General features: G+C 44.2%; 1 protein-coding gene across 1 annotated transcript in view; it reads left to right on the forward strand.

Moving 5' to 3' along the window:
- Positions 1 to 8,114: 8,114 nt before the first annotated feature.
- The window catches only part of GDA (guanine deaminase), a 29,173-nt gene continuing 23,289 nt past the window's right edge, over positions 8,115 to 13,998 (forward strand). The window contains exons 1-2 of the mRNA XM_075078330.1: positions 8,115 to 8,345; positions 11,179 to 11,267. Coding sequence (XP_074934431.1) covers positions 8,223 to 8,345; positions 11,179 to 11,267 — 212 coding nt within the window. The 5' untranslated portion in view covers positions 8,115 to 8,222. The remainder of the gene's footprint in view (positions 8,346 to 11,178; positions 11,268 to 13,998) is intronic.

Genomic DNA, 13,998 nt, shown 5'->3' on the forward strand with positions numbered 1-13,998 from the left:
TGCACATCTACATAATGGTTATCATCACTAAGTTCCTCCCTTTCTCCCCCACCTTCCTTTTTCCCTTGCTTCCTTCTCCCTCCTCTTCTCTAAGAGGAACTATTGGGAAGCTGGAAACGTTGTACACCTCAGATAAGAGACTGCCACTTTTAGAAGGCTTAGAAATCCTGTTTTGGATGGAAAGAGGAAACTTTCTGTCAACAGGTCATAGAAATAAATTCCTTTATAATTTCAGAGCTGGTAATCCATAAAACTATGTACCTGTGAATTAATGTTAGTTAATTCAGTTTATGCACATCACTGTTGTCATCAGAATTCAGTAAGAGTTTGAATTATTTTTAATTCTCACAGTATATATATTTATGTTTTAATACCTTCTGTAACAAAGTGATGAAATAATAATACTATGATATTTTTATATTTCTAGTAGACTTTCTCCAACTTGATCACAAAACCTTTTGTGATAATTTTACCACTTGACTGGACACTAGCACACATGAAGAGGTCCTTTTTACAGCTTAGAAATACAAAAGCTGGTTAGACATTGCAATTAGTAAGCTATTTTACAGGAATAGGTTTGGATCATTGCATTATCGATTACTTTTTTAAGTTAGATTACTCATCATGGTTCAGAGTTGACAAACCACTTGAGAAGAAAATGAATTCCAGTGTTATGTGGGAGAACATTGGATGACGGAGCTCATCAAGAAAGGTGTTCGTGTGTGGAGAACATTAAAGAGGAAATCAAAAGTAACTGCTTACTTCAATTCCTTATGGCAATTTATTTTTGTCTACGTGTCTTAAGGGCATCTTTTGTTACCAATGCAAAAGTAGATAAATGTCTAGTCACTGATAATATGTTGAAGTATATTGCTTGGTTTCATGCATTTTGAGCATGAAAACCAGCCTAGCAAGACAGTTTTTTTAAACGGTTAAGTGCAGTGGTTTATGATGATGTCATCACTAGAAATCAACTGATCCTGTTCTATTACTAGAATAGAATACAGTAGAAGACTAGACTAGACTAGACTAGACTGGAATGGAATGGAACGGAACGGAACAGAATGGAATGCAATATTTCAGTTGGAAGGGACTTGCAATGATTATCTAGTCTTACTGCTTGACCAGTTCAGGGCTGACCAAACATTAAAGTATATTATTAAGGCCACTGTCCAAATGCCTCTTAAACACTGACAGCCATGGGGCATCCACCACCTCTCTAAGGTGGCTGTTCCAGGGTTTGACTACCCTCTCGGTAAAGAAATGCTTCTTAATGTCCAGTCTAAACCTCCCCTGGTGCAACTTTGAACCATTCCCACATGTTTTATCACCGTATAGCTGGGAGAAGAGACCAGCACCTCCATCTCCCCTTCTCCTCCTCAGGAAGCTGTGGAGAGCAATGAGATCGCGCCTCAGCCTCCTTTTCTCCAAACTAGACAAACCCAGAGTCCTCAGCTGCTCCTCACAAGACATGCCTTCTGGCCCTTTCACCAGCTTTGTTGCTCTCCTCTGGACACATTCAAGGACCTTCATCCTTCTTAAATTGTGGGGCCCAGAACTGCACACAGTACTGTAGGTGAGGCTGCACCAATCCTGAATACAGTGGGATAATCACATCTTTTGAGCGGCTGGTTATACTGTGTTTGATGCACCCAAGGATGTGGGTTGTTGTCTTGGCTGCCAGGGCACACTGCTGACTCATATCGATCCTGCTGTCAACCAGCACCCCAAGATAACTTTCTGCAGGGCTGCTCTGCAGACACTCTTTGCCCAATATTTACCCAACATTACTCCATCCCAGGTGCAGAATCCAGCATTTGGACTTGTTCAATTTCATTCTAATAATCACAGCCCAATGTTCCATCTATCCAGGTCCCTCTGCAAGGCAGAGTCTTGACCTGATGTCTGAAAGGCAGAGACTTGACCAGCCTTGACCAGAGTCTTGCAGACCCTCAAGAGAGTCAACAGCACCTCCCAGTTTGGTATCATCAGCAAACTTGCTAATGGTGCATTCAACTCCTGTATCCAGATAGTTGATAAATATATTGAACCCTATTCAGGCCCTAGAATTGAGCCCTGAGGAACACAACTGGTGACTGGTCACCAGCCAGATGTAACTGCATTCACTGAAACTATTTGAGCCCTGCCGTTCAGCCAGATCTTCACCCAGTGCACTGTGAAACCACTTATCCTACAGTTGGACAACTTGTTCAGAAGGATGCTGTGAGGGACAGTATAAAAAGCCTTACTAAAATCTGGAAAACCCACATGCACTGCCCTTCTTATCTGAAACAACACTGGCCAGTTTCAACTCCAATTGAGCTTTGTCCTTTCATGACTTCCCCCTGCATATAAAAACCACAGCTCTGTACTCTTCCTGTGAAACCTGATCTTGCTTCCAGAGATCATACAATTTCTTTTTCTTCTTGAGATCCATGAGAAGTTCCCTCTTCAGCCAAGCTGGTCTTCTGCCCCACTTGTTTGGCTTATGACACAGTGGGATGGCCTGCTCCTGTGCTTCTAAAAGGTGGTTCTTAAAGACTGACCGGCACTTGTGGAGTCCTAAGTCCTCAAAAGCAGATTCCTAGGGTACTTTGCTAAATAGCTCCCTGAATAGCTTAAAGTTTGCTCTCCTGAAATCCAGGGTAGCAACTCAGCTGTCCTTTTTTCTCCTTACACTGAAAATTTTAAACTCAACCATTTTATGATCATTGTGGCCAAGAAAGCCACCTACTGTCACATCCCCCATGAGTCCTTCTTTATTCACAAATAGCAAGTCTAGGAGGCCATCTTTCCTAGCTGGCTCACTGAGTACCTGTGACAAGAGGTTATCTCCTGCAAAATTCAAGAATTTCCAAAATCTGCATGTCACAGCAAGTATGGTATTCCCAGTTGGTGTCTGGGAAGATGAAAACTCCCATAAGGACCAGTGCTACTGATCCTGAAATGTCTCCTAATTTCCTATAGAATCATTAATCAGTGCTTACATCCTGGATGGGTGATCAGTAGTAGGTACCCAGTACAACATCTCCATTGTTTTACATCCTCCAGAGGCTCTCAACCACATCAGCACAAACTGTAAGGGCTGTACAATCAAACCTCTCCCTCCACCTTGACTGCCCTGCCTATCCCTCTGGAGCAGCCTGTAGCCCTCCATCCCAGCACTCCATTTGTGGGACTGATTCCACCAAGTCTCACTAATACCAATAATATCATAGCTCTGGGAGCTGACTAATGCTTCCAGTTCATCCTGTTTATTCCTTATACTCTGCGCATTGGTGTACAACCATTTCAGGTAGGCTTCTGAGTCCTCCATGCTCCCAGGAGCAGTGTAAATATTCCCACTAGCACTGCCACCCTCAGGCGATGCCATGCCAACCCTTGCCTTACCTACTGCAGTCCTGTTAGTACCTCCTCACATCGATTCTAGTTTAAAGCTCTCTCAATCAGTCCATCCAGCTTATACCCAAAGACCTGGTTTCCCCATCAGGACAGGTGGATCCCATCAGGCCTCAGCATTCCTGTCCCTCAAAGGCTTTTCCATGGTTTAAAACCCCAAAGTTTTGGCAGAGGCACCAGTCCTGGAGCCAGGTATTGATATCCTGGGCTTGGTTGTTTCTTCCAAATACAACCTCCCCCCAAAACCCCGCCATTACTGAGAGGGTTGAGGAAAACACACATTCATCATGCAATATAATTCCACCGATAAAGTTTTCTCAGTAAAAAGGCTCAGGCAACTACACCAAGTCCTGGCCCAATTTGTTCCCCATAACAACAGCAGACACCCAAGTTCTGTTCTGTTCTCTTTTAGCATGATCAGAGGTAAAGTCTAGCAAGTGTATTAATTCATCCTGTGTGTCTTGCGGAAACTGAAAATAAGTCTGCCAACAAAATCTTTTGGCATGTTTCACCCATCCATGCTTGCACTTCCAGTGAAAGATGAGCTTTACTGATATTTGTGTAGTATTTCCTTGCTCTTCTTAAGGACACCTTTGGCTTAGTTCCTACAATTCCTGTTAGGAACAAGGCAGTAACCACAAAATCTTTATCAGTATTAAAACTAACATCAGCCAATCTGCACTTCAGGTAGTTATGTACCAAGGAACAAGTAAGACGTACTACCTTTAAATTCTAATGATGGGATATTTTACGACAGGACTATGCCAGTGCTGGCCCCTTGGAGGAGGAAAACATCCAAAGGTCACTCTAGCTTCCCTTGGAGGTGTCTCATCCTTGCCTTCCCAAGCTTTTCTAGACTTGGGAATCAAAGGCTGAAAACTCTGTCCAGGACCTGCAGAGTGAATGCCCATGGCAGTAATTGAAATGGAGCTTGTATGTATGGTCATTGGTTCTTACCCTTTTTAGGTGGGGTAATTTTCAGTTTTAGCTGGAGTTGGAAAAATAAAGTATTGTAAACAGATGTTAATGACATAAATGTTTCAGGGAAAGTGAGGTGCTTGAAGTAGCCTGTGCTGGATTAACCCTAGCTCTCAATTTAATTCACACTTGAGACTAGATATATATCATGCTTCGCTTCCTTTCTTTTTCTGAATAATCCCAAGTATTTGCTGCACACTCAGCTCTTTCTTTTACAGACAAAAATCACTCAATAGCAGATAAATCAATTATATTTTGTCTCTCCATTGACTTAGTTGCTATGCTACAAATTATATACAAGGTACATTTTGACCATAAAATGCAATAAGAACATTCACTTCCATATCAGAACAATAATTAATGTACCCTGATGCTCAGGCTCCGCAGGCACTTACCTCAGCAGAGTCCTGATGATAGGAGTTTCTGTTCAGTGGCTTGTACCACATCAACTACTTTTTGAAAGTGAGGGGAGAGGCAACTTCCTTTTTCTTATTTTTCTTAGATGTTGCAGAATTAGCTTAGGTGCTCTGAAACTTTGAAACAAGTTGAATTCTTGCTCTGTACAGTGTAGCAAGTAAAACAAGAGATCAAGAAATAAAAGTGTTAATGAGAATGATGACACTCTATTCCTGCTAAAATCTGTCCCTGTGCTCCTAGAAGTACACTGATGGGTTCGTCTTCTAGTCCTGAAGTTGTTTGGCTTCAGGACTCACCATAAAGACTTATTTTTATAATTGACTAGAAGACAATGTACTGGAAGACAAAGAGAGTCAGAAAAGCTATTGAATGGTAAGACAGACTATTTTTTAAACTGCAGTATATCGAAGTACAGTGATTATGTACTTTAACGTAAAAGTGCTAATCCAGGTATGATGATTTCAAAGAGTTTCTAAAGCTAAGATTTATTTTAAAATACTATTAAAACAAAGTATTTTGTAATTTTTAAGAAGCTAAATGTCTTGCCAGACCCTCAACTGTTTCGCAAAAAAGGCAAATTATTTCAGTCACTCCATAATTAGTATGTAACGGTGATAACAGAGCATTACATTTATATCCAGTGAGGTAAACTGCCTAGCTCAGCATATTCCAGTGAAACTAAACATACATCAGTGTAATCCTCTTATAATATCTTGGAAGAATGACTCCGTTTTTCACGTCTGGCCGAGGTCTCATCTTGAGCCATGTCAATATCTAGGGCACGCATGTGTAACTTGCAAACTAATAACCAAAAAAATGTCCGGGAAATGGGAAGGGTGTTAATCATTCTTCCACCAGCCCTCTTCAGGGGCTTCCATTCTCTTCCACATGACAGCTGGAAAAGCAGAAAAAACCTTTAGTTCTTTCAAAAGCGAAATTATAAAACTTCAGAGCATTTGGAACCCAATTACAGCAATACATTTATCATTAACAGTGTTTGTTATTGACATTCCTTCTTAAAAGTGCTAAAGAAAGAGACTGTCAGTGTTTTCAGTGTTCTTCTCATGTATAAATAAATACTGGCTGGACTAAATCTCACTAAAATCAATGGGGTAAGTATCACCCTTTATGTAAGGTAGCTTGAGTAAATACCTGAGATTTTAATGGAAAACCAGGGTTGAAGCAGTCTCGGACTCTCAGGAGCAGCCCACGTGCCCACCAAATGCAGCCAAAGGGTTTCTCAGGATTAGTAATCTCTGCCGATGACTTCTTTGGACCGCAGTGTACACGCGCCTGGGCAGCAGCCAGCACAAGAGCTCAGGATTTGAAGCTGAAGGCTGTGTGTAGACTGATGTGAGTTAAGTGAAGCACGCAGGTACCTAGGGCAGCATACTGGAGAGGAGAGCATACAGTAGGACCCAGGTACCTTGAAAAATTGGGTTAGCTGCTGTCACAAGAGCAGAAGGAGGCTGTATGGAGCAGTAGCTATTGCTGGGGAAAGTTGTTTTCACTCTTCTGTTCACAGGAACAACTGAGCTTACCTCTGCAGGGCTTGGTCTCTGTTCACCCTATTTCTCAGCGCTACTCCCTCTACCCTTTGTTATTCAGGGACAAAACCAGCCTCTGACTCATTCCTTAACCTTCATACAGAAGAAGAAAATTTTCCTCACCTGGGGTCACAGATTGAATTGCATGGAAGATTCTCATGCCATTTTCTTCTCCAAACTAGATTGATCTGCAAGAGCAATGTGTTTTGTTTTGTTCTGTTTGCTAGCTTCTCATGTGAAAGAGATTAGAAATACAATTAAAAAAAAAAAGCCATGTGTCTTAAAAATCCATTTTATCTCATTGGGAGTCTTCTTAAACTACAAGACCTCTCACAAGAAATTACCAATACCAGCATGTAAGAGTCACTTTCACATGTCCATTTTATTTTGGACACTCTTTATGGCCTGACTAAGTTGATAGCAAAGTCAAGATAAGGTCTTTCGGTTGGAGTCAGTAAGTCTAGTAATTTTTAAACTTTATTCACAGTAACCTAAAGCATTATGCAAAGAAGGCAGGATAAAGGCTGATGAAGTGCCCACAGCAGATCAAAATAAAATTCATTCTGTGCTTTCCCACTTTGTCTTTCTCTCCTCCCACCATTGATCTGGAGAACTTGCAGGAAAGATAATCTGCTATGCATTTGTATAGTGTCAGCACAAAGGGAAATGCAAAGATATGATAAACTATGTAACAAGAAACTTTGCAATCCAGCTTTGAGAATGACGATGTCAGTGCCCTTAGTGCCAAGTTCTTTCATCACTTGGCAACCTGATGAAGAAAGGTGTCTTCAAACGAGAGTAGAGGTCACTCATGGTGTTATCCTTGGTGTACATCATTCTGGCCCCATGAAGTCTTATCCCAATATTCTCAATAGCGATCCTCTTAGCACATGTTTATGATGTACTTTGACTTACGTTGTGTGAGCAGAATGTGGTTCTGGAAGTGCAGTTCTCTCAGTTAACAAAATTAATTTTTCTCTGCCTTTCATTTTCCTGAGGCTGATTTCTCTTTTTCTGTAGACCATCTCCACTGAATGTGGCATTTGGCTGCCTACCTCTGGTAGTTTTGGTACCTCAGGTGGCATCTATTTCCCACTCCTACAGCCTACTAACATGCAGTACAGGGGGCGAGGACCGAGGAGACAGTCTGAGAGATTAATCTTGCAGCACTGATTACAAAAGAACAGGTGAAAGAAAGCAGTAACTGCCACCTCTAAATAAATGTTTTAAGTTTATAATATTTTAAAATTAGTTCTATTTTCTAAAACGTTGAATAAGTTTCCTAGTGCTCCAGGCACAGAGCGACAGGCTGCAAGCTGCTGGCAGCTTGTGGCAGAGCAAGCTTACAAACTCAGCCTTTAGTAAATGAAGCTTGTGAAAGTGGTTAACGGTCTTCAGGTTGGTTGCAAAAGTCAGTTGCCAGGCGCTGGGGAATTATTGCCGGACGCCTTGTCGGATGTCTCACCACTTCCCAGGAAGTAACTGGGACCCCAAAACCCACCGGGCGTTGCTCCAGGCTTTTGCGCCTCTTACATGGCCCCCCTCGGGGGCGGGGTCCGGTGATGGGGATGGCTGACGGATTGGGGTGGGGGGACACCCCGCGCACCTCCCGCCTCCCCCAGCCGGCGCCGGTGGAAGGGAAAGAAAAGGGAGGAAAGAAAAGGGAAGGGGGGGGCAGTCTCCCGCCCTCCTTCCGCCGAAACCACTCCTCGAGGAGAAAGTCACTAGGGGGTGGGGAAATGGTGACAGCTGCAGGAAGCCGCCAGCGGCACCGTGAGAGGCCGAGGGGTGGCAGCCCGCCGGCTGGCAACTCCCAGCCGCCTCCGCCGCGGCGAAGCCAGCCCCGCCGCCGGCCAGCCCGCCCGCCAGCCCGCCGCCGCCATGGGCTCCCCGCAGCACCCGCCGCTCACCCACGTCTTCAGGGGGACCTTCGTGCACTCCGTCCCCTCGGCGCCCATGGAGATCCTCCACGGACACCTGCTGGGGGTGGACGATAGCGGGAAGGTGAGCGCGGGGGCGAGGAAGGGGTGCTGCGGGGGTGGCTGGTCCGGGCGGCCGGGGAGGCGTGGGGGGTGCCCGAGCCGCCGCTCCGGGCCGCTCCGCTCCGCCAGGGTGGTGGTCTCGGGTGTCCCGCTGTTCCCCACCGCCCCGCTGGCTCGTGGAGAAAATGACCTTTTTGGGTGCTGAGCCGCGGACCGGCGGCGACGTAGGGCAGGGCCGACTCTGCCCGTCTGGGGGGAGAAAGCGGAAAACTTTCGCACTCGAAGTACTCGGAGCCTGTCGACAAGGGAAAAGAGAGCGGGGAAAGGATTTCCTGCCTGCAGGAGCTGGAGGTAACTGGAATGGCGCGTTACCTCCTTGACACGAGTCTGCAGATATCCTAAATTTTGTTTGAGGTGCGCTGGAGTTGTTACTTAGCCTTTCTCAGCAGGTTGGTCTGTCTGTTCAGGAGCTGGGTCTAATAAGTTCTTCTGACTCTCATGTAGCCTCACATTCCAGTTTTGGGAACCAGGCAAGCAACAGGCATCATGTGTCGAACTGCAAAAGTCGGCTAAACATTGTGGGAGCATGTGGGAGGGGAAAGAAGGATGGACCCCTTACTCATGTTCAGCTGTGAATGTCATAGCCGGGAACCAAGTAACACAGGAACTGTTGGATAAAAAATCCCCGTGTTCCTTCAGCCAGTATTGTTCACATTCTGTTCTTTTGGTAGCAAAGTTATTTTCACCGTGGTGCTTGGAGGCAATCAGGGGTGGTTGATGCATAGTTTAGTGGACCAGCTATGTGTTGATGGAGGAGCTTTGGGCATCTGGAATAAAAAAGGCCTGAGCTAGGCACCAGCGTAGGGAGGTCTCAGCTCCTCATCTTTGGATCCTTTAACCCATCACATAGGTGAGACATCCAAACTGATCAAAGGGTTTGGGCACTGGTGTTAGCAGCCATTGATCTTGCTTTTTGTGATACACCTTTCCTAAAGTGCTGGTTATTGCCCTTGACTTCCTTCTTTACAAGCTGAAGGTCTTAGCCTTGCCTGTGCACTTCTCGTGACCCTATAGTGACTTAAGGACCAGGACTAATTCAAAGGACCAGTGTACCAGGTCAGTTACCTTGAATGTAGAAGCAAATACGCAAGCAAATGTCCAAGCCTGGGACCTCAAAGACTTTAAAGCATTCAGTGTTAGAAAGGTGGCCAGAACAAATGCACCCTAAAGCAATGGAGAACATCTCTTGGGTGACCAAGGTGTTCTGTTGGAAAGTTTGTCTGAAAAGAGTATAGGAGTCTTGCTGATTCATCTGTCACTGCATTCGACAATGATCGACCAGGTGTCAGGTTTAGAGTTGATTTCACGTGTCCAGCTCCCCTGAAATCTGCGTTCTTCATTCTTCCATGACTTAAGTGTTTTATTTATCTGTACCCTAGGAGTATATAATAGTCACTTCTTTTCCATGGCAACGTCTGTTTCCAGAATTTGCCATCTGGTGTTTCATGTTTCTCTCTCTCTTTCCTTCCCCCCGCCTCCCCCCTTTTTTATTTTTCTTCTTTTTTTTTTTTTTTTCAGCAGCCTTAACATTACTCATTCTGCATCCATTTTGACTTCGGCATCTGAGTGACATTTTCTTTTTTGCTCATCAGAAATTTCAGTAGAACTGTATTCTAAGCCCTCTGCAGATATGTAGCTAATTAAGCTGGCTATATTCCTCTTCAGAAGGAGAGAGACGCTGCTTCATATGAAGTATTAATGGACTACATTATTCATGCAATTTTTGCTAATGTGGTATTTATATGATATGATTTTAACAGGGTTTTCTTCTGACTAAAAATTGAAAACATCTGCTCTTTACAGAAAGTAAATCATATAAGCTGTATGTGCATTTAAGAGAGGAGGCAGCCAAAACCTTCTTGTCTACAGCTTAGCAGCTTTTGCTTATTTTTCTCCATAGAAAAAATAGGAAACGCTAAAGGTAATGTCATACACATAAAAAAATGGGAATGCAAATAATGGCTAAACAGTGCTCTTTTGGTCCTTTTGATCTGCCTCCTAAGTTCATTCCTATTGCCTTTTTACAACTCTTTGATCTTGCCTTTACATGGTTTTTAATTGCTGACATAGAAACTGCTGTCACAAGGGTGATACAGGCCCTCAGTGTGGGAATATTCACAGGACGGAAGGATGCCAATAGCAGTGAGATCATTCCCTTGAACCTAGAGGGATGAGCTCTTATACCAAGGGAGTTAGAAGACCATGAGTTGTTTTTTGACAAAAACAAAGATCTTAGGCATGCTTTTAGTCTGTTCTGGAAAATCAAAAGATTATCCACAATTTTTCCCTCAATCGCTTTTCTCTTCTTAGGCACTTAAAAAATTAAAAAAGCCCAACATTAACAACACAAGCGGAAAATTAGAAAACACTTAGCTCAGTGCCAGTCAGTCCTAGGCAAAGCAATTAATTTGACCCCTCTGCTTTTGCATACTGCAATTGTATTCCCGTAAAGCTTTTGCACACCTCCACAATGAACAACCATACTGCTAGCATGGTGGTATATTACAGGAATGCCAAGAAATCCTGAACTCTATGCAGTTTTGCCCATGTATTACTTGAGAATGAATTGGTTGTTTTCTTACAAGTTACAACATAGGTTTGGTTATTCATTAGATTGTGAGTAGGTATTTCAAAATCATGCTTGATAGCCAGGAAGAACAAGTATTTCAATGCAAACCTATCACCTTTGTAGTAAGTGTGTAAAATCTGTTTTAAGATATGACTTGTTTTGCCTTCACGTAAAGCTGATGTGGTATACGGGTTTAAAGTATCTAACTATGTTTTCTTTTTTTTAGATTGTGTTTTTGGAACAAGCTGATCAGCAAGAGCAACTGGCCAAGAAGTGGGGGTTCAAAACTTGTGACATAAGAGAACTGAGTAACCAGTATGTGTTTTGTTTAGATTAATTTCAGCAAATGCAGTTTATTCTCTGAGTGAAGTAGTGCAAGTCTCTGTGAATACATTTTGGCAGGGAGCAAGTTAAATCCAATGGCATGGGCAAAACTCCCTTTCAGCTCTGAGAGAGCTCTTAACCCAATAGCTGCCTGTGTCCTGGATGGGACTTGGAGGGTGGATGGTCCGTGTACTTTTTGCATTCGTTGGTTTGGGACTGCAGCCATGGCTGAATTGTGCTGCCTGATTTACACTGCACAGAACAAAATGCCATACTTAACTTTCACGCATGACCTCTTCTGTGCTTACGGAAGTAAATTATGTTATTTCTTGAGATTACATTTTATATCCATTTTGTTAGCAGCAGGCTGTGCCTAGCTAGCTCAAAACCCTAGACTTAGTAAATGTAGGCAACACTAACAGGGCAGATATAAAATCCAACTGCTTGGGCTTTGACACACTCCCTAATAAAAACTAATAAAATTAGAAGATTTAAACCTAAACACAGAGCCTTGGATTTCTAACTGTATTGCATCTAGAGTGTTTCTTTTTTCTTCAACCAGTGAAATACCCCACCTTTCTGGTGAACTGTTATTGTTTTGGATTGCACCTACTATGCTTTGCATGTAGTAGCACAACTGTAAATGACTCGCGGCTTAGAATCTAGAGCTGCAGCATTGTTTTAGTGTTCAGTTGTTAAAAAATCTGTATGCTTTGTTTGAAGGCTAATCATACAGAATATGTGAGTCATCAGATCTTTACTTCACTTGAAATAGCCTGAGCAAGACAGAAGGTACTGTGAATATGGATCACATTGAGAAAGATCTTTCAGCATTTCTAGCATGCAGGAAAACAGGAAGAAGGGGAGCTACAAAGAGATGAGATCACTGTTCATTCAGTAGTCAGGGAGAAAGGAAGAGGAGTGAAAGAAATTTTATACTCTATGGAGTTCCAGCACAAAACAAAATAATTATAGCAACTTCCTGGTAATGTTGATGTATTCATCCCTGTTATTGCATGAACACTACATGGCAACAAACAATATTACAGTTCCATTGTAAATATACCTTTCCTGTCAAGATATTGAGCAGAGTTTTAACTCACCAGTGTCTGAATTTCTAGGCACAGTGGCTGTTAGAATCATAGAATCATTAAGGTTGGAAAAGATCTCTAGGATCATCAAGTCCGACTGTCAACCCAACACTACCATGTCTCCTAAACCATGGCCTGAAGTGGCACATCTACACTTCCTTTAAATACCTCCAGGGACGGCAACACCACCACCTCCCCGGGCAGCCTATTCCAATGCCTGACCACTCTTGCAATAAAGAAATTTTTCCTAATATCCAATCTAAAACTCACCTGATGCAGCTTGAAGCCGTTTCCTCTTGTTCTATCACTAGTGACCTGGGAGAAGAGACCAATGCCCACCACACTGCAACCTTCTTTCAAGTAGTGGTGGAGAGTGATAAGGTCTCCCCTCAGCCTCCTCTTCTCCAGACTAAACAACCCCAGCTCCCTCAGCTGCTCCTCATAAGACCTGCTCTCCAGACCCTTCACCAGCTTCATTGCCCTTCTCTGGGCACGCTCTAGCACCTCAATATCCTTCTTGTACTGAAGGTCCCAAAACTGAACACAGTATTCAAGGTGCGGCCTCACCAGTGCCGAGTACAGGGGCACCATCACTTCCCTACTCCTGCTGGCCACACTATTCCTGTTACAAGGCAGGATGCTGTTGGCCTTCTTGGCCATTTGAGCACACTGCTGGCTCATGTTCAGGTGGCTGTAACTAGCAACCCCAGGTCCTTTTCTGCTGGGCATTTTTCCAGCCACATTTCCCCAAGCCTGTAGCACTGTGTGGGGTTGTTGTGACCCAACTGCAGGACATGGCACTTGGCCTTGTTAAACCTCATACAATTGGCCTCAGCCCATCGATCCAGCCTGTGCAGATACCCTTGCAGAGCCTTCCTACCATCAAGCAGACCTAGCAGTGGATGTTGTCTATCTCGACTTCAGTAAGGCATTTGACACTGTATCCCGCAGCCTCCTGTTGAGTCTCCCATAACATCCTCACAGGCAAGCTAAGGAAGTGTGGGTTAGATGAGTGGACAGTGAGGTGGACAGACAACTGGCTCAACAATAGAGCTCAGAGGGTCATGATCAATGGGGCAGAGTCTGGATGGAGGCCTGTAACTAGGGGTGTTCCCCAGGGGTCTGTGCTGGGTCCAGTCCTGTTTGCTGACGATACCAAGGTGGGAGGAGAGGCTGATACACCAGAAGGCTGTGCTGCCATCCAACAAGACCTGGACAGGCTGGAGAGCTGGGCTGAGGGAAACCTGATGAAATTCAACACAAGCAAGTGCAAGGTCCTGCACCTGGGAAGGAACAACCCCATGCACCGGTACAGGCTGGGGGCTGAACTACTGGAAAGCAGCTCTGTTGAGAAGGAGCTGGGAGTGCTGGTGGACAACAAGCTGACCATGAGCCAACAATGTGCCCTTGTGGCCAAGAAGGCCAACGGTATCCTGGGCTGCATTAAAAGGAGTGTGGCCAGCAGGTTGAGGGAGGTCATCCTCCCCCTCTACTCAGCCCTAGTGAGACCACCTTTGGAGTACTGTGTCCAGTGTTGGGCCCCCTGTTTAAGAAGGACAGTAACTGCTTGAGCAAGTCCAGCAGAGAGCTACCAAGGTGATCAGGGGACTGGAGCATCTCCCATATGAGGA

Source organism: Phalacrocorax aristotelis, chromosome Z, assembly GCF_949628215.1.
Source record: "Phalacrocorax aristotelis chromosome Z, bGulAri2.1, whole genome shotgun sequence".
NCBI classification, from domain to species: Eukaryota; Metazoa; Chordata; class Aves; order Suliformes; family Phalacrocoracidae; genus Phalacrocorax; species Phalacrocorax aristotelis.